This window comes from Oreochromis aureus, linkage group 8 (genome assembly GCF_013358895.1).
Source record: "Oreochromis aureus strain Israel breed Guangdong linkage group 8, ZZ_aureus, whole genome shotgun sequence".
NCBI classification, from domain to species: domain Eukaryota; kingdom Metazoa; phylum Chordata; class Actinopteri; order Cichliformes; family Cichlidae; genus Oreochromis; species Oreochromis aureus.
In genome coordinates, this window is record NC_052949.1 from 13,640,732 (window position 1) to 13,664,578 (window position 23,847).

The window sequence follows — 23,847 nt, forward strand, 5'->3', positions numbered from 1 at the left end:
AAGTCATTCACTCGTGTCTCGGCAGTTGTTCTGGGGCTTTTAGACACATCTCTCACTAGCTTTCTTTCCAGAATCTTTGAAATTTCCGCTTCCTACTTCTGCCAGGCTTGTTCTGTACTGTGTGGCCTTCTTTGAAATTTCTTGATGATACTTCTCACTCCAGTTCTTGACACTTGGAAACGCTGTGATAACTAAAGATAAAGTCTGAACTGGTTTCTTTTGTTTTTGGCATGAGGTTTTCTCAAGTGACAGCTCAAACCATTGCTAAAGTTCTTATACTGTGTGTAAGCTAGAAGACAACCCTCAGTTTCAACTTGATTTTATAAGCTTTGAGCATTACAAGTTAAAGCACATTATTGCACAGCAGTGGTTTGTGCCATGGCTCAATAAAAAGATCAGGTGTCTAATAATATTGACCCGAGTGGTTTTATCTGAAATAATTCTGTTATTGTGTACATGCAGAAATAATTTACGCTTTCTAAAGACAACTAGTATGTTTTGAAATGCTATGCTGGAAATCCCAAGTGCAGAGTTACCAAGTGGCTGTGTCATTTTGCAGTTAAATTAACGACCTGCAGCAACAACATAACTGCTTGTGAAGGCATTTCTGTTTCAGATGAGGTTCTGGCTCTGCTCTGAATATAAGTAGTTAATGTGAATTTCTGTGTATGTGAACAGCAACAGATTTGTGATTCTTTTCAATTTATCACAAAGAAATTCCACCTAATTATCAACTTGACGCCATTCAGCTGCAAACCGATAGCAGCCCGATTCCATCGTATCGCCTTTTCATCCCATCTTTACGCACGAATGTCACTTTGAAGATGGCAGCTGACTGTGAGTGGTTGCAGACCTGGTCCTCATCTTCGAAAGAAAAATTTCAAAGCCAAAGAGACCACAAGTTCATTGCACACAGTTGTTGCATTTTTGGTCATGCTGCGGTCTCAAACTATTGTTTTCCTTTGTGAAGCTATAGCAGTTATGTTATAGAAAACCAGTGAATGTGGTGAGAAGGACTTCCCAGGCTGTGTAAACTCCAACAAACAACTGGCAACATAACAAAGGAACGGTTCACCCCCATAAACAAAATACTCAAGTTTTTCCACTGGCATGTAGTGCCATTTATTCATCTCCATTGTTTGGTTGTGAGACACCCAGCTTTGAAGATATTAGCTGTAGCGATGTCTGCCTTCTAATGAATAAAATTGAACAAAATTGTTCCATTGTATTTACATCTGTTTTTTAGAAAACGGGACCTGATTACTCCAAAAACTAAAAAATAAATCCACAAACTAGTCGTCATGTGTTTAGTGTATCTGTAATTTCCCTTCTACTGAACTACACCCCCTCCAGCCACAGAAGTGCGCATCATTGTTCACTTCAACAATCATTCCTTTTGCAAAGTGATATATTTGCTGGGTGTAGTTTGGTTGTGAGAAAATAAGCATTACTTTTACATTATTAACTTCCACAACATTCAAGAGAAGCCAGACATTGCTACAGACAATATCTCCAAAACTGCAACTCACACCAAAGAAATCTAGACAGATAAATAAACTTTAAGCTTTAAGTATTTATAATGTAATGAAGCTGAGCAATTAATTTATAGAGGTTCTTGCCAGTCCTTAATAATATATTAAGTTATGCTAAGGTCATCTTAAAGACTCAGAAGAGCAAAAACTAAGCTACAGAAGACAATTGCTGACAGGCTAGCGGCATCTTTTACCAAACTGGGAGTTTTTAAACATGAAAATTATCAGCAAGATCTTCACACAATCTAAAATATTTAAATATTTTAAATATTTGCACAAATTATTGCATTTTTCTGTATTGAAAAGTTGATATAAAGAAATTTGGGGCTGCAATTACTATGCAAAAACTCCGAGCTCCTGGAGAGACTGGCTGATTGAACCCCTGATTACACTTGTAAGATTTTAATAAACTAATTTCTTAATGGCTAAAATGTGATTATTCAACGTAGGGCATCTGCACAGATTGGAACTCAAACTGTCAGATTTTAGTAGCGGAGGCAGTGGTTTTTTTCTGTATCTTTGAAGACTTGCACTAATCAAAGCCTTAGGGCTGTGACACACTGGCTCCCAGTACTTCAAAGCCATCACCCTTCCAATCTGGCCCTGCTGGCGACCTTTCCTCTGGCCTCCTGAGCTGTCTGTTAAACACCTGTAAGAAATATTACAGAGCTCGTCTCCCTGAGCACGGCACCTGACCTTTTCAGGTGTCAGAGCCCACATCAAACAATCCCACTAAGACCATTCAGCAGGGCTGACTCCCGGGGCGGTCAGGGTCCAGGCGTTGACTGACTGACAACTCCAGTAGCAGCGGATAAAGGGCTGTAAAGGAGGGGAGTGTTTGGAGGAGGTGGTTATTGATCCACACCTGGTCTATCATGAACTGGAGCCCTTAATGTTAGTGATATTTGTGTGTGTGTGTGTGTGTGTGTGTAGGCTGTGACCTGACGATGCTGGCGTGAGAGTCACCAGAGAGGCTAAAGCCCCTTTTACAGTCGAGAAGGCTGACAGGTGAGAACTGGGATAGCCCAGGCATCCCTAACACATTGCTACTGTCAGCCTATAGATGGATGACAACCCACTGGGGCGGCAGAGACTGAGTGGGGGCCTGGAAAAACACACTCAAGCTGTTCCTTTTCCTTTTGATGTGTGAGCTGAGCTATGATTCCCTGTTATGACTTCTAGCCCCGAGAAGTCAACTGCTTGCCCGTGGAAGTCAAAATGAACCAAAATGACTCTCTTAAAGCCGGGTTACGGGGTTACTCCTTGGTCAAGGATAAATGAAAGGTTGCTAACCTATTGTCTCCCGTGATACAGGCTGCACAGGTGCCAGTCGGCTCCTCGTTTTGCTCATAGTAATGGGCATCGACATGGGCTTCTTCGGCCTTCTTCTTGAGGATCTCGCCAAAGCGGTCTTTCCCGATGCACCCGAAGAAGGTAGCCACCTTATGGGGCTTCTGGAGCATCCACTGGGAAGGAGAAAATGAAAACAGTTACACAGAGCTCAGTTTACAAAATATAAGTCTGTTTGAGGGGTCAAGTTCAGCTAAGGCAGATGGCACACAAACTGTAGCTTCACAGCAAACATACTGCTTGTGATATATGAGGGCTGCGAGCTGTCGTAAACAACCCAAGACCAATTCCACTCCGCACAGAGGCACTATTCTCATCCAAGCACTCCTTCCTCCATGTGTGCTAAAAACAGTCTCATCTCCTTATTTACACAAACCCCATAATTCAAGGCTTCATCCTTCTTATGCAAACACAGACTCTGAGTGTGTGACAGAGTATGCAGCCGCTACCGCAGGACACTCCCCGAACTGCTCGCTGGACAATTTTTGGTCCTGACAGTCTTGATGTACTCAGTGACTTTTACCTGATGAGGGAAAAGGGGGTGGGGGCTGCTCAAATTCTACAGCGCTCAGGTTTAACCTCCAAAGATTTATTGACGTACAGTACGTGCTGCTGTTTGCTCGTTTTATTGCAGACTCCTGTTTTGTTGCTGACGGGGGCCCCTTGTGAATGAGATGTTGCTGCTTTTGGGGATGACCTGTATATGTGTGAAATTAATCATTTCACACGACCAAACAGCGTCTCGGCGGGGGAAGAAAAATGCATTTTCATCAACCGTCTAGAGAAGCTCTCCTCTGTTTTTTGTTTTTTTGCGTTCCCCCTGTGCCCCACCCTTCTGGTCTCCAGGTAAGTAGTTCAGATGAAAAAAAAATAAGGAGGAAAAGGAAAAATAAAAATATCCAGGAAAAGATTCATTACATCGCACAAAGCTCACCTGTGTTTCCAGACTAAGGTTGACAATTTGCAAGCGCAGCTGATCAGGGCATAGAGTTTTCTGACTATCTATCTCTGTTTTATGAAACAAAGAAAAGTTCTTGCCTTGTTTACAGCCAATTTACCTCTTCATGACTAACGTGAGGGATGGCATAAATCCCATGTTAGCATTCTATTAAAGGCCAGTCAATGTTTAAGAGACAAAAAGAATGCTGTGCTCATAAATACACGTTGATTTTTGTGTTGTATGTCTTTTCTAATAAATTAATGAACTCTCCAATAAACAGACGTTGGGAGAGATGGACATCACTGTTCTACCTAAATGTGTTTTACACCAAAAGGAGAGAAGAGAAGTTGCAGGCACAGCATGCTGTGGAGGCAAATTTTAATTTGTGTCTGCACCTTCAGCCTCAAGATATGAAGGATCATACTTATGTTTTGTCATCTGAGAAGGCGTCTCCTTTGCCAGAGAAACAAAAACGTAAAGAAACAGCGACACCGGCATCAAAATACAATGTCATTAGCAGATTAGACATCAGACCCTCCGGTCTCCAGATAACGAGCTGGCTACACATCAACAACAACAGGTGGTTATAAGTTAACGTTATGTTAGCTAATTTTAGCCTCTAGTGTCCTTAAATAAAAAAACATACTTCTGATAAAGAATTTGATTACATTCTAACTTTGTTTGAGATTATTTGCCAAGTGTCTGAGTCCAACAATGTTAGAAACTAAAGCAGGCTATCATTGGCCGCCCCTCCCTGAGCCTGGTTCTGCTGGAGGTTTCTTCCTGTTAAAAGGGAGTTTTTCCTTCCCACTGTCGCCAAAGTGCTTGCTCATAGGGGGTCATATGATTGCTGGGTTTTTCTCTGTATGTATTATTGTAGGGTCTACCTTACAATATAAAGCGCCTTGAGGCGACTGTTGTTGTGATTTGGCGCTGTATAAATAAAACTGAATTGAATTAAATTGAATACTACACAGTTTCACAGCCTCCTCCAGAGTAAATAGCCATGGAAACATATTAACAGCTGAGGTAAACAGTGTACTTACAGCCTACACTCACTATAGATGAACAGCTAGAGTTGCTAGGATTATGCACTTGAATTGGGAGGGTTAGGAAAACAGAATTCAGTTGACTGCAATCTGGAATCTACTGACATCTCATGGTGAGATTTTATAAACTGCAACTTTAAAGTTAGCATCACAAGGGGCGTGGCTACATTTCACCTGTTATGAATCTGATTAAATCAACTTGACCTCTAAGTTGTGTTTGTCACTTTTGGGACTAATTATGCACTAACAGCCTATCCCAGAAGTTTGTGCTTCACTTTTTGTGAATAAAATCAATTATTTTTATTATTTTTAGTTTTTTACTTCGCACTAATTAGCAGGTATTTGTTTTTGTGTGATGTCAATGGATCATCATTTTCTTCTTTCGGCTGATCCTATTGGGGTCACCACATTGGATCATCTGCCTCCATCTCACTCTATCCCTAGTATCGTCTTCTGTTACACCACTAAACCTTTAAGCAACTATCAAAACAATTCACAACAGTTGATTTTGGGGTTGGTTTTTTCAGAAAAAATAAATAATGGACTTTTATTTTCCACACTAGGCCTCAGGAAATGAACAGTTATAATGTCGCACATGCCTGCTGCATCTTGGTCCGTGTGTGCGCCCTACCAACGTGTCATCTTGAGTCATGGTTCTGTCATTCAACCATGCCTCCAACTCCCCACCTGGCCGAAGTACACAAACACACCAACGTGTACATGCGTGCGCACGACTGCGAGCTCTTCTTCCCTAACCTCTTGCTGCAGGCACCTCACACTTATCAAGGTCACTGGCTCGGGTACACGTCAAGTCCAATCTGATTTTCCCCTCGCCGCGATGAGCGCCAAATCCAAGGTTAGGAGCTGCGGGCTGTAAATAATGACAGCGCGGCCCCTCCATTTGCAGGGCTCTCAGGTGGGAATAGAGAGGGCCACTCAGGGGCCTCAGTCCCTCTGATGACAGCACGGTGAATCACAGCAACCACCGACCTCGCGAACACAGCCCCCCCCTCATCACACCTCCCTCTGAACTCTCCTACTTTCCCTCTCGCTCTGTCTCTCTCTGACCGTCGGCTGTACTCTCACTGCCAGCTCAGCTTGTCATTTTACAGGGTCATTAACAGACATAAGTACACACTAACGCGAGCACACAGTGCACCTACACGTCGAAAAGGCCGACGTACACACACGTACACACAAAAAGAGAAATCCTGTTTAGTTCCACAACATCAAAACTCCCTCCTAAAAAACAAAAAGGAAAAAAAAATACGCCCCTGCTTTTGCCAGAAGCTGCTCTGCTACTCCAATAAACACAAAGCACCAATAGATAAGCAGAAAATGTCTTCATTATGAGCAAGAAAAAAAAATATATCTTGCTATTTTTTTTTCATCCCCTCTTTCACCGTGGTACGCACGAGCGGGGAGTTATATCAATTCATTTCCATCCCTGGCACCCTGCAGACAATCCCTCTCCATTCCCAGATTATGTGAGATAATACCTCCATTATGACAAAAGCGCTTTCCGCGGGGTCGCCGAGAGGTCAACCAACCCTGTGCTGGGTATTCATGCTTAGTCACATCCCAATTATATCGCAGTGGCAGAGGCAGGAATTGGCAAATGTACATCAAGGCGCTTCATTACTGAGGGCCGCTCCAGTGAAATTAAGCAGCAGATGAGACAGAGTGAGATTTGCCCCCAGGCGGCATGTTAGAGAGAGACTGCGAGAGAGAGAGAAAAAGAGGGAGGAAGATGGGAAGAAAGAGGGAAGCTGAAGTAACAGATTTTTGTGGAGGTGCTGGGAGCTTGTATCTCGCGCAGCAGCTCATGTATATTTACTTAACTGGGGAGAACGCTGGTCCCCAAAGATTAATAAGTTCCCATGATGCACCCAAGCAACATATCTCTAGGTGCGTTTTTCGATACAGGAGGGAAACCTAATGCAAACAAGAGAGAAAAACACCCATGAAAAGCAGGCAGTAAGATGATGCACAGGCTCAGTCGCTACAGGCAAAGCGGCGATAAGTGTACATTATGTTAAGTGGAGAATACGTCTGGCGTCTCTTTCTATTTGGCTTCCATTTAGCCAAATAATCCCCCCCCCCCCCCCCGACACACACTCTCCCAAACCTACCCAAAACCGGCCCCCAGGCACCCAGATAGCTATTAATTATGACATCTCATGGTTGCAAGGAGCCCCACTTGGGGATCTGACCTAGGCCCGCTCCTCAACACCCAGCAGCTGCCACTCTTCACTACGGAAGCAGCCGTTTCGCGTGGCGGCTTCCAGGAGGGCAATTACACAGCCCAGATAAGATGAGACGGCTGAATGTTTGGGACTTGAGTGCTCAGGCTGCCATTAGCACTATAAGCTATTACATTCCCCCTTCTTTTCCTGCCCCCCTTTTTTTGTGTTCAACTCCCTCCTCCCATCGTCTCCCTCACTCGCTGCTGTATATTGATGAAGTAGTAATGGGACCTCTAGTTAGATATTCCTGCTGTAAAAACATTGTCTTGTTTCTAGTCTCCCTCAGGGGTCAATGTATTCTCCTGGAGTTGCTGGGAATAATTTCTGCTCTATTAATGATGCAATTCCAATGCAATTCAGATCTACTGAAGTCGCAGCACAGTGCCCCCCCTTTTTTTTTTTTTTTTTTTTGCAGGGAGTTGATAGACGCCGCTGTGTGTTATCCTGCAGCTTTACAACAAAGTGGTGCCTCCTGCACATCATGGGGAAGCCGAGTGGCTGTTACTTGTTTCAGTTCATCCTTAAAACAAGGACAGAGAAGTCCCCGTTCTCCTTGCCTCACCTCACTAGCAGTTCCTCTTGAGAAGAACTTGACCGTGCCTAATGATGGTCACATTAATTATAGGCTTATCAACCTCAGCAAAAATTCAATAGGGCTATTTATAGAGGCCTAAAATAGCTGAGGGCGAGGGTTCTGCTCGCTAGGGTGGCTTATAACAGCCTCCTCTCACTCCAAACCCCCTCTTTTGGAGCTAAAGGCGGAGGCTGATCGGCGTTTCTTTTTACCGTGCAGTTAAAACAACTAGTAAGCATCTGTCCATCAGCGACTGACATGGAAGGTGCTTATATATAAAGTATTGGTGAAGCAGAGGGCCCTTACCACGAGCGCTGACATTGATGAGGTCTGGCAGCTTCCATTAAATCACTCTTTGCTGTAAAGTGCCGGGCATCAAAGCAACCGGCTGAGGATTTTTCACTCAATCAGGTAACACACAAGGCGCCCCCACCCTCCTGCCTGTTCTCTCAGGGGCTGGAGCCTTCTGGTCAATAACTCCAATCAGTTCAATTTCATGCACAGTTAGCCATGTTGGGGTGCTAGGGCACTGCTCGCACTGGGGTTGCATATGTTGTTGTTGTTGCTGTTGTTGTTTTTCTTTAATTTTTTCTCTTCCCTGAGAGGGTTGATAAGTGGGGTGGGGACCTGTACTGTGTAAAAAGTGGAGACTAGCCAGGGCTAGCATGGCTGTTTTAACTCTCCCTCAGCACAGCAGGCTTCTTGCCAAGCTATTAAAAATCTCTGTGCTCTGCTTTAGTGACACAGCTAAAAGAATAGAGGGAACGCGGGAGGGAGAGCTGTAAATGATCAACACGATAATGAGCTGATTATCAGTCAAAGGCATGGATAAGCCTTCTCTCCAGTAATTTCCTTTTAGATCAGTCAACCACACTCTCCTGTCTGCAATCAACACTCAAAGGGAAGGCATAGCATGCAGCCTGACGGGAAACCGGCCCAATATCGGCTTCAAATATCCAGATCATAGTTGTCTTCTGTTCAGTGCCTCGCTCGTCCCTTGCTGACACACCAGCATGGTGGTGAGGCTCGCCACTGAAGTCTGCTTTTGTAATGGATGTTTCACAGTTGTCATGCGGCTTTAGGATCTGGCTGCAGGACAACACCGATGACTGATGCTCCACTGATGCTCAAATGTAGTGTGCAATCTGTAAGTATTTGGACGTTGATACATCTCCTATTGTTCCGACACTACTTATTTAACAACAACGGAGATTAAAAGAGCCGAGCCCCAGCTTAATAAATCCCATTAAACAGGGACTTTAACTACTTGGAAAACAGTTTCCTCCTGGGAATCAGAAGTGAGTAATGACTATACTAATGGGTGTGACTAAGAACAAAGCAATCAAAACTTTGTGAACAAGCTTGTGCTTTTCCAATCAAACGGAAAGTGGGAATTAAAACATAAAGCAAAGGTAATGACATGACTCCATAAGAGGACTGTAGTCTCCATTCGCTATTTTTTAAACTGCTGAACAGGATGAGGACTGTTAGACGCTTCCTCATTAGACACTTTGCATTATAATAGAGTGCAAATGCAAATCAATTTGCATCAGCTACTGTTATGCAAATACACTTGAGGCCAAAACAAGATTACATAATTAACCAAGAACCACTAATTTCAATGCTGATTCCCACCTAAGACGATGTATGTGTGTTATTTTAATCACAAGCAACACAAGGGCTGTGGACAGATTATACACCTTTGCTCCTGCACTATATTTTTATTATTCTGCATATGTACTCAACACACATAAGAGAAGGTAAGAGAAACATGATTTTGTCTATAAAGTGTTTTCAAACATGCACTGTAGCCTTGAAATTTTCTAGGCATTGCCTGACAGAGATGCACACCAGAGCACAAATTTCCATGATTGAACTTTAAGCAATCTTTAACCTTCCAGTTTCTCAATGTAAACTCCATACGGGTAAAATTTTTATTCAATGAAAGACTGGCAACAGTGGGAAAGAAAAACTCCCTCTTAGCAGGAAGAAGCTCCAGCCATCTGCAGTGACCAGTTGGGGGTTAGGGGAGTCAGGCAGGACAAAAACATGCAGTGGAAGAAAGCCAGAGATTAATAATAACTAATGAATAAACGCAAAGTGGTGGATAAGTGAAGAAAAAACACTCAGTGCATCACGGGAAGCCTCCAGCAGCCACGGGAAGCCTCCAGCAGCCACGGCATAATGCAGTGTAACTAAGGAAGGGTTCAGGATCCCTTGATCCGACCCTAACTACAAGCTTTATCAAAAAGAAAAAATTTAAGCCTAATACTCTGGTTTTACGCCTAAACCAGAGTTGTTAGAACATGTCTCCCGCTGTGTGCTACAAGTCAGAAAGAACAATTGCAGATGTGACATTCCCCCGACACACTCTGTATGTGCAGAAAAGGCTTAATAGAAGCAGCAAAGCCATGTGCCACTATGTCATGGTATATTAAAATTTTAGAATTACCACCTGACTCGTATACACTCCGAATATTATTAGTGAAAACTTTAAAAGACGGTGTTTTGCCAATAAAGCTGGCCCTGGCAGAGCACAAAGCCGTAGCCATCGTAGTAGACATCACTTAAAATATGAACGTTAATGCAAAGAAGCTAAAAATGTACACATTTTACATTTTCAACCTGGCACCCACAGCTTTGACATCCAAATCAAATTACAAAGTGAGATAAGGACACAGTGGCTACAAAGTGTGGCCATTATCTCCAATTTGGTTGCCGAGGTATGATTTTGAATAATAGCCAGAAGTTATTCAATGCGGTAGACTTTAGGATCGAACCAAAAATGGGCAAGTTATGGACAAATACATGCTTTGTGAGATTGTGACGACTGTAACCTTTCGACCACCAAGTTCATCCTTACTGAATGTTTGTCTGAATTTGTTCCACATGTTTTCTGTTTTTCTTGTATCGTTGGTGTTACCTTATGAATTCATGTTTTTATACTTGAATTAAAACAGATAAATGGAACGCTCCAAGTGATGGGGAAATAAACAGTCTGGCTTTTCTAGGCAGTAGCAAAGCCGCCCCTGGGGAATGAGTCCAGACAACAAAAAAAACACCCAAACAAACAGTGGTGGCTCACGTGTCCATGTACACATACGTGTGTCACAAAAGGGGTGGGGGGGCAGCTTCCAGGAACAGCCCCCGAAGATAAACATCAAACCCGACGACGCGCCGACACACTCCATAGGTTCTGATGTTAAACGCGACAAGAATGTCCCCAACAGTATCTCTGCACCCTCTTCAGAGAGCTATCAAAGGGCAAGTTCAGTGAGCACACAACAACCCCCCACCCCCCTTCCGCGCTACACACACACCTAACACATCTCACTGCAGCATCTTTGCGCTGCATAGGAATCAGGGATGTGTCGCTGTCTCCAGGCGCCAAGTTTATCTAAAAAGGAAACACCTGATTTTTTTTTCCTAGCTCCTCTCATTCCTCGCCTCCCTTGTTAAACACACAACCTTGATTTTGTTTTCTGTTGCCCGGAAGGAGTGAATTATTTACAGGATAAACAAGGTGATGTTGTTTCAGTCAGTCAGAGCCAAACTCCCCTATCGCAGCAACATAGAGGCAGACGGGTTTACCTGGCAGGCATGAGGGGCTGAGCTTGGATACAGAAGCCAGGCAGCAGCTACACAATGGCTGCACGGTGATACTTATCTGAGGAGTGGTGGGGACGGGGGGAGCAAGGAGAAAAAATACCTCCACACCACATTCATGGGTTGGGAGTCCCAGACTGGCGGGTTGTCCTCTTTATCTGCAGAGACAATGGGGGCTATAAAAGAACATGAGCTGATTTACCGAGCCTGAGTGTGCATGAGGTGAGGATGGGGGTATTATTAAGAGATCATAAAGTGGCATTTGTGTTTGGGGTTTGTTGCCATACAAGGTTCAGGCGGGGAGATGATGAGGGACCTTTGCAGCTAAAGCCGCTAATCCTATCTGTGGTCTGTGGGCTCCAGCTGGTGGGAGTGCAGCTGTGCTCGGCCCCTGCACAGGTGAATCGGTTCTGGGTCCCGCTTCCGTAACTTCCATGGACGAAGTATGGCGGATTTGCACGGTGCTTTGATCTCGCAGAGACGGCGGCAGCGGCACTCGCCTTACCCCCCGAGATGCAGTGACAGTGCGGGTGATCCGTGTTACCCAAAAGACTTCTTTTCTTTTTAAACGTATGCCAAATGACAGCACCGGTTTGAGGCTTAGAGCAGGTCAGGCCTGAATAAATTCAATGTGGCAGTGCAGAAAATTCACTTCTACACAGTGCTGCAGGGAGAAAGTGAGTTTTAATGAGTGTTGTGACTGCATTCTGTGATACAATTTATCATCTGCATGAACATGAAGCGATGAGCGAAATCATTTAGGGACGACGGTTGTTCTCCGACACTATAAATCAGTGTTTCCCAAAAGATCCAACGTTCGATTACCAGGAGCAGTAATTCAGGCATGCATGAAGTCAAACCCTGAACACGGGCAGATTACAGTTTCTGCTAATGGTGGTCGTGCTGCATTATCTCAGCTACAGACTTGTGTTGCCAAGGAAATTCGGGCCTTGAAACAGCTGACGGAACAGCTGTGCTTCCAGCTTGACCTCTGACCCAGTCTGAAAGTGATTCACATTTAACACACTGATTTACTTACCAAGGACACAATGGGAGGATATGATTGGGCCCTCGGTGCGGATTTAAAAACAAAATTCCTAATGTCTTTACGTGCTGTAGAGAGATCGCACTTATCATATTACTCATGCCTTTGTGTCCTTTCCTGCAGGCGCAGAGGTTTCTCTTCATGTTACCAGCTGGAAATATCAGTGATGAGCTTCTCCGCTTACTAAGCTCATTGGTGTGGAGGCAGTTTGTGTGCAGATTCTGTGGCCGGCTGGCTGCACAGGTAAGCAGAAAATAGCTCTTAGCTCCGGCCTGACCTTGAGAAGGATGCCATTCAATCAGCGAGCTCACTGCAGTAAAGGCCCTATCATTGCACTAATAGACTGAATCTTCCTCTCTGCCCAGATCATGGACAATGCATGAATGACTTCCTCCTGCTTGACAAGTTAAAGGGGCAATTTATTCAATAAATTAAACAGAGAAAATAAGCCATGATGAAAGAAATACTGGTGTGGCTGTTGGGCGGGTATAGATTGAACTCGTGTAACAGTCTGCACACCTAATTTAATTTTCAGTTTATAGACATAACACAAGTGGATGACGGCAATTGACAAAACAGTTAAAATGCAAGACTGAACAGACTGTGCTCGCGTTCTCATTGCCAAGAACGAACATCAGCGGTAGAGAGTGTTCGGTGCGCTCCTTATCTACGCCCAATCATCCAGCTGGAAGCAGGCAGAGTCAAAGTAATAAGGATGAGATTTAAAAACTGTTGCCCGCTTTGAACTCCGAGGTTGTGCGCTCAAATTCCACCTTATCATCTGGCAGCTTAAAAAAAATAAGTTGTGTTATTTTTCTGACTGCTTACAGAGAGAGGGAGAGGGAGAGAACATACTGGAACGGTCATAACTACTGGCTGCTGCAGTGCATCGTGACAAACAACGGAGAAAAACTTGGGATTTATTGCTCTGATAACCTTCCAGATTCCTTCAGTTGGTGCTGTATGCCAGACAACTCCAACAGAGTTATGCATCATTAATCCCCATGAACACTGCCAGTGATAAATAATGCTCTGTGTCCCTATGAAAAATAAGGCAGTTATTACCAAACCATAAAGAATGGTATTTGTATCATCACTTCAAGCAGATAATAATGTGAAGATACGATGTTTCAAGGATTCAAAAGCACACTGACAGTGACGGTAAGCAGTATATTTCTGCTCTCGTCAACTTGCTGTTAGAGAAAGAACTCTCAATAAATAACAGCACTTGCACCGAGCAAATCAGAGATCTTTATATCCATGCCATAGTGCTTGCAATACTGAGTAGACACTCAAGCTATCAACTGCCATTCAGCCAATGATAAATCAAGGTAAATAATGACTTAGCTTCGTCTCTGCAAGATGCATAGCGCCAAATAGCAGGTAATCACTTGGAGCACAATACAAAGTGCGTCTAGAAACCTGTTGCACGACGTTTTTCCCACAAAGCGTGGCTCATTTCACTCGGCTGATAATTTCTCAAGGCTCAGACTTGAACCCAGTCCAATAAACATAGTAATACTATATCCCCTACAGGTGTAAAATTCTTGGTGGTTAAGCATTGCAAAAAGAAACTAGAAGGAACTCTGTTTGATACAGAGATGTTTCCAGCGCCAGATGCTGTGGGGCCCTCTCTTGTGAGAAGCCGGGCGAAGATCACTTACTTTCCTATTGAGAGCCGGAGCATAAATTCAAACCCGGCTATAAATCAAATATAAATTTTCAGCTCCCCTCACTTTCTCGGGAACGGCTGCAATAACAATGTCATTCGACTCTGCCTGGTTGCCATTAATGCTCTGGATTCCATCCATGCTAATGATTGGGTCCTGTATCCTGTGCGTTTTACAAAGCCCGCAGAAAAAGAAGGGAAATATTACTGACCTATTTAATGCTTTGCAGGTTAAGAGAAGAAACCAAGGTCTGTGGTAGACACTCTTTACATATACACTATTTCCACACGCTCTCAAAATGGATTTTCCTTGCCAGATATAACACCCTGCGCGCCAATGATTTTAATATACCGAAACGCTGCGACTACGACTTTAACATTTTTAGACAGCAAAGTTTCTGAGCCAGAAAGGAGGACAATGCACTCCCTGCTAAATCTAACTTGAGTGAAAAATGTGATTTCTATTTAGATATTGTTCTGTGTGCCAACAAGCCTTTCCTTCTGCCAAAAAACAGAACTCGATCTCATTCAGGCTATTTTCTCCTTGAAATCACAGTCGCGTAATGTTCTTTAAAAAAAAATAAAATAAAAACACGAAGCGTGGGCCAAGACTGATTCACCTAACTCCCATCCCACACACATATTTACTGGAATGGCCACATATCACAGTCTGAGCAGTTTTCATAACCCAAATATATACAGACTAGTATCAAAATCCAATTCATATATTTGTTTCACACAGTGTAAACAGACTTTTTAATTCCAGTGAAACCATAACCCCAAAGTGGAGCATGGCTAGCAGATTCTGGTTACAGAGCGTGTTTGGAGAGAGAGGTTTTCTGGGTGAAGCACACTTTATTTTTTAAGCAAAAAGCAAACCAATTTCAGTGCAACACCTGCACCCTTCTGCCCTGTTGGCTTTGGCGAAGTAGATTCAATGAGTTTTCAGCCAACAGTACAGGGCTGTGTGCCTGTAAGAATCTGCACCGACAGAAGGCTTTTAGAGAAGAACCAAGGTCACCACTACAATAACACAGCACTGAGGATGTACTCAGAGCCAGGGGGAAGTGCTGTGTCTCTCACACCCTTGAAATAAAAACCAGTGAGTGCGGAATGATACTAAGTTCAATAAACTTCACTTTGCTTTGTAACCTCTGCAGAAAGACTAAACAAGCAGAAGAGAACATCTGTTCTTATAGTGTTAAACACTTAAATATAAATCAACTTAGATTTTAAAAAAGAAAATCATTACACCATTATTTATATTTCAGGGCTAATGGATGTGACCTCTAATATAAGCAGCATTAATACTGCGTTAATATCGTGTTAGTTTATAATGTTGTAGGCAGATCTCTGACAGGGGTAATGCTGTCACACAGCTGCTTTCAGAATACAAGAAAACACAATTCAAGGACAGAAAAACAAGTTTAACTCAAGATTTATGAGAATCATACAATATAAAAGAGCTATACATTGTAATTCAGTGCAAAGCAATACAGAAAAAATAATAACCCAGAGCAGCCAAATATTTAATAAATGTAACAGGGGTTTTTTTTTCAGTGAAACTATGTTTCTGGTCCAGTTTCTTTTAGTTTAGTTTTAGCTTCGTCATCTCGTCTCTATATATGCTGCACTGGATATAGTGGAGATGACAATAAAGTTTACTTTGACTAGTTTATAAAAATCTATCAAATCAAATTGGAAATGGACAACATTCACCTTCTAATTAAAAGTTATGCCTTACTGCTGACATCAGCAACTTAGTTGGAGAGTATTTGCAAACCAGTTGCCATCTTCCATGCAAACTACAGGTGACCACGGCAACCTGCCAGCGACCAATTGCAAGGTGGTTTTCAGTGCAGCTCAATATACGTGACCAATACTGAGTGCTATTAACCAAGTGAGGAAATGAAAATTTTTCCATTACGACGCCTGGTTCACAGGAGATTGCTAACCGATCTCTAGGCCTGTGTTACCGGGGCTCTGACAACCAATTTCACCTAGCAACAACCACCAACTTTCAGCATCATTTCCCTAGTAACAGGTGGTCGACGGGTTTTTGTCAAACGGTCACTAGGCCTGTGCGACTGGATTCTTATTTAGCACAGGATCAGAAACATATCGATCTCACAGTTTCAAAAAGACAAATAAACTGCAAAACAGCAGCGCCGTCTGCTTTTGAAAAAATTACTAAAACATGAGTTGATAGTGTATTTGTGAGGGACTATTTTCAGCTGTGAATTAACACACATTTGTTGCTCTATTAAGTATTTACTATAACCAGATGGTGTATATGAGATTGACTCAAAATAAGCAACAGTGACTTACAGTTTGCTCATCGTCCCCCCAGCGATGAGTTTGTAGGACAAGAGTCGAGGTACGGTACCATCAAGGAGGAAGACGCTGCAACAGGCTCCACAGACACAGACGATATCTGCTTTGGTCTTTACGTTGGATTTACGATAATAAGAAAAATAGAAAATCGCCACACATGCTTTCATAACTCAAGACAGACATCCTCTCATGCTGCTGAAAATAAATCTCACATACTGCATATGCTGTGCTTCCCATTTCTCTTCTGATCCCGATCCAGATTCAGATCTCTATTAATAACATAAAGGTATTCTTACAACATACATTAAGAAAATCACATTTAAATATGATGATATTCTGAGGATTAGAGGATTGCGTAGCTGTGGCAAAGCGCCGCATGATCTGACTGCTATCTAATCTTTAATTGTTTTTCAGAGTGCTGTTAATTCACCTCTTAAGTGTGGTTTGAGCGTGTAGCTTGTGCTAATACGCTTTAATATTTCTAATATTCTATCTGCCTGTATTTAAAAACACGCAGTGCCAAGAATGGTTAAAAACCAAATCACAAAGCACTCTTGTGTTGGACTGCATTACATGTAAAAGAGGCTTCTATTTTTCGGTTAAGTCATTTTTAATCATTGTTAATGGTGGGAAAGCCCCAGTAGGCTTCTTTAAAAGGTTGTCAGTGAAATCACTAACAGCTGCCAGCTACAGGAATTCAGAAATGCCAAACCAGCACTTTGTGATTGGCATAAGGAAGTTACACCCACTTTGTAATAATATGTTTCTATCTGGTGAGGTGCCAAATGGGTTGCTGCCAATGTAGACATGAAAGACTGATCAGATCATTCTGCACAAAAACATCAGGCTGAGGAGACTGTAATTATTTGCCTGAGGCTGAGGTCAGGTCGCTGTAAAGCTCCTAATTACAAATGAGATGTAACTTATAGAACAAATCTAATAACGGCAACTCCACTCAAAAGTCATTCTAATGGATGTGGTTTAATTATACCTTTGCATCACCTTTTTTTCTCTTTCAAGCATACTTCTTTACCTGCTATACCTTCTGACCTGGTAATAATATCATACTTGTCATTATTAAAGAATCATTTAAAAAGAAAATCAGTGGTTATAATTCTATGTTATCTAAAATGGCTAATAACTGATTTGGGTGTCGTTTTTGGCAGTTGACACTCCACTGCTGAGTCCATGGTGAGCGCAGTGTAGCAAATGAACAAACAAAAAGAGCTTTGAGCAGACTGCCTGTAGTTGTAGCTCTTCCTCAACTCCACCACACCTGCTCTGGCCCGTCTATAATAGCCTGCTCTGTCTGCTCTGCAGGTGTACTCTAGACCCATTTACCACAAACACATGCTACTAGCTGCTTTGCTCCTCCAGCAGCCCCATTTCTCCTTCTGTCACCTCACCTCATGTAACACTGTCAATCCACTCCCACTCAGCCCTGGCCTTGATGATACATTTACTTTCCGTTAATCAATTTCTGAAACTCTGCAATTACCCCACGTCACGGGGAGTCAGAGGAAATCTATAAGTCAGAGGTGGTGAAGATGCTCGATAGTCAGTCCTGTCGCTTCCTGTGCACCTGCTTCAAAACACAGCAATGAAAAGATGAGTCGAGAACATCTAAGCCAAGAGTTTAAAAAAAAGGGGAAAAGGTGGTCAAATTAAAACGGTATTAGAAATTTAAAGAGTAAACGCAATCTATTGTCAAATAGACAGATTAAACTGCAGCACTGTGATATCACAGCCTATTAAACTTTGAAATTGATTTGTTACATTAGATGTGATAAGCTTCTGGTCCATGAACAATGTCAAGAGCACATCAATCACATCTTTTGAACATCGCATCCTTAGAAAATACTCAACAAAAAAAAAAGGAAATGTATGACCGGGAGACACTCTGTAAAATTTAAAGCTAAATCAAGGGCTGCTTTCTTTTGAAGGAATGACTCCAAATCTAGCAGCTTTACCGCTACCTGACATTCCCGATGGTCCTCTGAGACATTAACTGTTATGTTATATTCTATCCCGTAGCTACGTTAACAACACCTTTCAAGAGCAGAGATTTAATTTCTTTGCATGTTTACCTTCGCTTCATCCCCACCTGCCCCTCCCCTGCAACATTTCTCTTCTCTTCTCCTTCCCAGGAGACAAAGCAGGCAGACAGCTCTAATAAACAGTGGCACGAAGCCATACAGTGCAGGCGTATGCCGAGGCAACCAATGTGATCAATTATCGAGTGGCCGATTCTCTTTAATTAGAGGGTTTAAGTATTGAGTTAGCCTGGGTGGGAAGCTGAGAAGCAGCATGTAAACCAACCTCATTACACTGCAGTGATTCACCTCCCAGGAGCTGTGATCCACGCAGTGTTTACACCATACATTTGTTTCTGTGGTAACATATCGAGTGGAGGAATGGCTTAGTGACAGACCCAGTTTCCCCCCACCGCCTCCTCTCCGCTACTCTCTCTCCATTTTCTTTCTTTCACTCTCCCTCCCACTCACTGCTGAAGAGGCTGTCACACTGGTTTGCCTTTTGTTGTGGAGAGTCTGGAGAGGTAGCACAATGTGTCCTAGTTAAAGCAGTGCCCCATCTGCCCGGCATAATTAGACAATTATGCTGGAAGGATCCGTCATTAATTCCTTTGTGGTGGCCAATTTCGCACCACAAAGAGGTCTCAGGTTTAGTTTTTCTTTGCAGATCTCTGTTCATTTACCCTGGCCCCTGTTATCATCCTCAAGTATTGATAGTGTGGCAACTTGGGGCAGGAAAATATTCTCCTGCCAATATTGACTGGTTTGTACTGTTGTGGTGAAAAGGCCAAGAGGAATATTGGCTGCTGTCTTGTGCTGAATAAAAACAAGCAGCTAGGAAACAGCAGTGCGAAAACACAGGCAGACAAATAACAAACAATCATAGTTAATGTACTGAGGGTAGGTACGCTGATGAAATATACATTACGTGGAATGATCCTAGCGCTGCACTGTGCTGTCTACAGACTAATCTGGGAGCCGGCGCATCAATTTAACATTGCCAGCGCTAAAGACTCAACAACTGAATCTGTAATTGATTCATTATATCCACGCTCAAGTAATTAGCCACCACGTTTTCAGAAATGTTGAACTGCATTATGAGAGCAAACCTGTCCTGTTGAAAGTGTTAATTAGAGCCCAAATAACACTTGGACAATATTCATTACATATATAACTACACACTCACAGGCTACTACATTAGGTACACCTTGCTAGCGCTAGCCTGGAACCCCGGTGTATTCATGGCACACACACACACACACACACACACACACACAGAGTCAGTCTTCATTAAATGAAGTTTATAGTTTCATAATCATTTCAGTGTTTGCCAAAGTCTTTCCAAACAGTTAAGCATTTAAGTTTAATTCTGTCATTTCTTTTGAAAATATGAATACTACTGGATGATTTAAAAACATAATCTACTGTTATTGATTGTTAATTAAAATATATCAGAAGGTATAAACCTATTTATCAAAAGAGACAGTAATATATTATATTACTTAATGGAATTCAATCCTTGCATTAGAAACATATACAATCTAACCATAATGAGGAAATCTATGTTAGTAGCTTAGCTGACCACTTACCTGTTAGCATTGCTATTTTTACCTGTAGCTAACTTCCAGTCCAAGAACGACTTCTAGGTATCACTGAGTCACTTAATGTTTCGGGGTCCAATAAACAAGCAATTAATCCATCAGTAATCAAATGATGCTTTATGCAAGTTATCTTATGTTTTTCAGGGAGCATCAAGATCTATTCAAAGAATTCAGGTATGTCAGTTTCAATTCACAGTAACAACATCCAAAGAAATATTCTTCTTATGCTATCCTAAAATCCACATCATCATTTTGACTAGGACCGCTGACACTGTCGTTGTGAAATCATCTGTTGTTCCACAGGCTAAAATGTTTAAAATGGCTAACATTAAATGGTTATGCTAATGTAATATAAGTGGAAGATTAGCAGGCTACTCAGCATCCACCCTAAGGTGTCTGTCTGTGTCTTGTTAACATAACAATAATGTTAACATTTTAAATAAATAATCTATCATCATGTCAGTGTTTAAAACACGTTTTTTAATAATGGGATCTTATGTTTAAGAAGGTGAGGTGATCATTTGTAACAAATTAGTTACTGACAATTATACTGGTATTGGTACCAAATATGTTTTGATATCAGGACTGAACTGGACAGCTACAGTCAATCACAGTGATATAGGAGCCTACCCCAGGTGCCATAGGTCAAATCACCAGTCTGTCACAAGGCTAACATAGAGGGAAAAAAGCCATTTACACTCACATTGACACATAGAATCGCCATTTAACCGAACATCCACCTCACTGGACTGTGGGAGGAAGCCTGTGTGGAGCGAACCCTTGCAGGTTGGTGGATTCAAACCCAGGACCTGCACCACTTTGTCCCCCACGAGTAAAATGTGAAATTTACATCACCAATCCTGCACATGTCTGTGATGTCCCAAATGTCAGCTTACAGCTCACATCAACACTGTTGAATGTTTCATTATGTAAAGAACAGCGCAGGAGTGAAGGAGGGGGCAACATCAGACAGTGCAAGACATTGCCTCAACCCTGTATTCAGCTAACCAGTCTTTAGACTTAATTACATGAACTGGCTGCCTGAAGTTCCACCTCGGCTTTTTATCTGTTGTTACGTCTTAACCTGCTGTTTGTAAAAGTACAAATTGTACAATCCCCATCGAACATATGTGATGCCGTGTTAAGTGCTTCACAGTTACACTGTTTAACTCAGCTTGACAGAGACATGTGGGAAGATATTTTACAATGTAACTCAAATCTGATTAGAGCAGTGATCTAATCAGCCATGAATTCATCTGTGAAGACAAGCAGGCAAAGAGAAAATAACCGCAGAGAATTCTGTATAATTATCAAAAATCTCACAGCGGTACATTAAAATTCTAATTACGACATATTATCTTAATTGCTAAGGAGATGCAAATCAAAACAAGGTTAACGCTGCTCCCTTAACATGCACATGAACGTGTGGTGGGAACCTCTTCAATATTCACTGAATCAGCTTGACTTGTTCGACATGAGAGGCTGTCATTCTGTAATGCTTCCCCCTCTTAGGGGTGATAATCCTAGCTGAGAGCACCAGCAGCAATGGTGCAGTTGTGCAACAATAATACAGAACAAACATCTAATTGCTGCGCATTCACTGCCTTTTCTTGTATCTAACAAAGCTGTTGACAGCTCATCACAAGCCAAACTAATGCTGTCCGGAGTACTTCCAAAGTACTCGCATCTTAGAAACAGAAAAGAAAAGCAGTCTTGTTTTACACACAGGAAAAAAAAAAACTGCATTTTCACAAACGGGTTCGGAAATTGCTCATGTGCAGGCAAAGGGTTTGGTAATCCTAGTGAAACACGCATGAACCCAAAACATATTATAAAACCTGGAAACACAATATTTCACTCTTGGCCAGAAACACCAATGTTTAATGTCCATCAAATACTGGGGGGGGAAGAAACAAAAGTTCTCAAGAAACTGCAACTCCCATGGTACACGACAAATTGCATGCCATAAATTCTATGTGACAGGTGCACACTAACTCTGCAGACATTAGACAGCCGGATGACAGCAGGCACAAGGGGTAATGGTGACAGGAGAAGAACATGCCATTGAACATGGATTTATGAAAGGGCCCATACTGAGGCGATCCATCAGTGGAGTCACATAGCATCAAACGTGACCACATTTAGGACATGTCTAAATGAAGCTCCAGAGGCTTTCACATGGTGCCAATCCCAAAAACAAAAACAAAAACATGTGGAATGTGTGTGGAAAGGAGCAATTTGATGCTTTTTAGCAGAGTCTGTTGCCGCCCACAAAGGTGATTTTCAATCCAGTGCAGTTTTTTAATTGGAGTAGTTATGCTTTGATAGAGAGCTCCCATTTCTCCGGAGGTTCCCGCAGTAAGGTAATTACAGTATGTGGCAGCTTTATACTAACTACAGCCATTTCTGAAACATCAGAATCCTGACAGAAAATAATAAACTAGAGGTTCACCATGTTTTCACTAAAAGATATTGGAGTTTTTCTACCAATTGGTTTTGGGACGGTGGTTACCCACATACTGTAAATTGAGTTTCTCGTTCTCACTTTCTCCCTCAAACACACACAGTGCAAACACTTTCACAGACAGTCCTTCCCTCGCCGGACAGAAATAAATGGAGACTCCAGGAGTTCCCTTTGGCCCCGGCCCTAGCAGTCTATAACAGAACCGACAGCTCTGATCACTCCTGAGAAAGCAAAAGCTGCTCTGGGATCGCTTTACAATTCTCAGGGGCTCGAATAACCTGATCTTGAACCGATCCCGTGCACTGATCCTTTGGTATTGGGTTAGGAACGTGTGAAGGGGTCTGTTGAATGAGCTCGCTGGATATCAACATCCTCACTCGGTGTTGCTCCAGCCTGGCAGATTGTTTGACTTGATTAGTCTCTGCCCAAGTGTTAGACTACCCAACGTCGAGCCCTCCAGACACCAGTATCAGTGTGTCAGAGGGAAAAGTGTTCTCCCAAGTCTCAAGGTGGAGCCCATTACCCTGAGTGAGAGCACTGTAAGTTAATAGGATTTGCTCCCGATCAAGAGACTGAGCTATTTCCTGAGGCTGTTACAGGCCGAAGCACAAAAATAAATGTTCCTTTATTAAATACTATTAAGTGTCTCCCCCTCCAAAAAACTCTCCACCACCACCAACCACTCTGACCCCACCCCTCCTTTTTCCCTCTCATTGGGATATCTGTTATTGCTGCAGGAGGTTGTGCCCCCCCTTCTGTTTCTCTTGTTTTTTTTTCCCTCTAGCAAGCAGCCAGTAAAAGTAAAAGGTTGGCACTTTTTGTCTAAAGGAGCCATTTGTTCAGGTGAAAATGAAACTTGCATGGTAAGCAGAGCCGGCCCTGCAGTTGGACAGGGGCAGAGGGGATTCCAGATTAATCATATGGACTGTACACCATGAGGATATTCATTGAGGAGTAATTGCCAAGGGGCTTTGTGTAATGTATTCTCCCCATGAGGTAAAACCTTGTAGCGCGGAGAAAGGATAATTGAGTAAGAGGATCATATAAAAATGTTTGCTGCTTCAACCTTTCACTCTGAGCTTAACCCTGACCTCAGATAGTAATTACAGAGTTAATTGCTAACTGATCTGAGCAAGAAGCTCCATCTTGCTATACTGCAGATATCAACTGAGCTTAAGAGCCTCCTTCAGATTTGCAATGGATCTCAGATTGTCTAATATAATTTAAAGAACTGGGGCAATTAACAGTACGCAAGTCGAGCAGCGTTTGATGTTAAAATAACAGCTAATTCCTAATAAACTATATTATTATAATTGTTGTTATTATTATTATTATTACATTAATATTTTCAGAAATCCCCAAATAACACCTGCTTGATAATGTTCAAGCAATTAAATATTTTTT

General features: G+C 42.4%; 1 protein-coding gene across 2 annotated transcripts in view; it reads right to left on the reverse strand.

The window, feature by feature from the left end:
- LOC116327514 (adenosine kinase-like) overlaps positions 1-23,847 on the reverse strand; it is a 127,492-nt gene that overhangs the window by 72,227 nt on the left and 31,418 nt on the right. For both annotated transcript variants that reach the window (XM_031749140.2, XM_031749139.2), the window contains one exon: positions 2,826-2,998. In XM_031749140.2, coding sequence (XP_031605000.1) covers positions 2,826-2,998 — 173 coding nt within the window. The remainder of the gene's footprint in view (positions 1-2,825; positions 2,999-23,847) is intronic.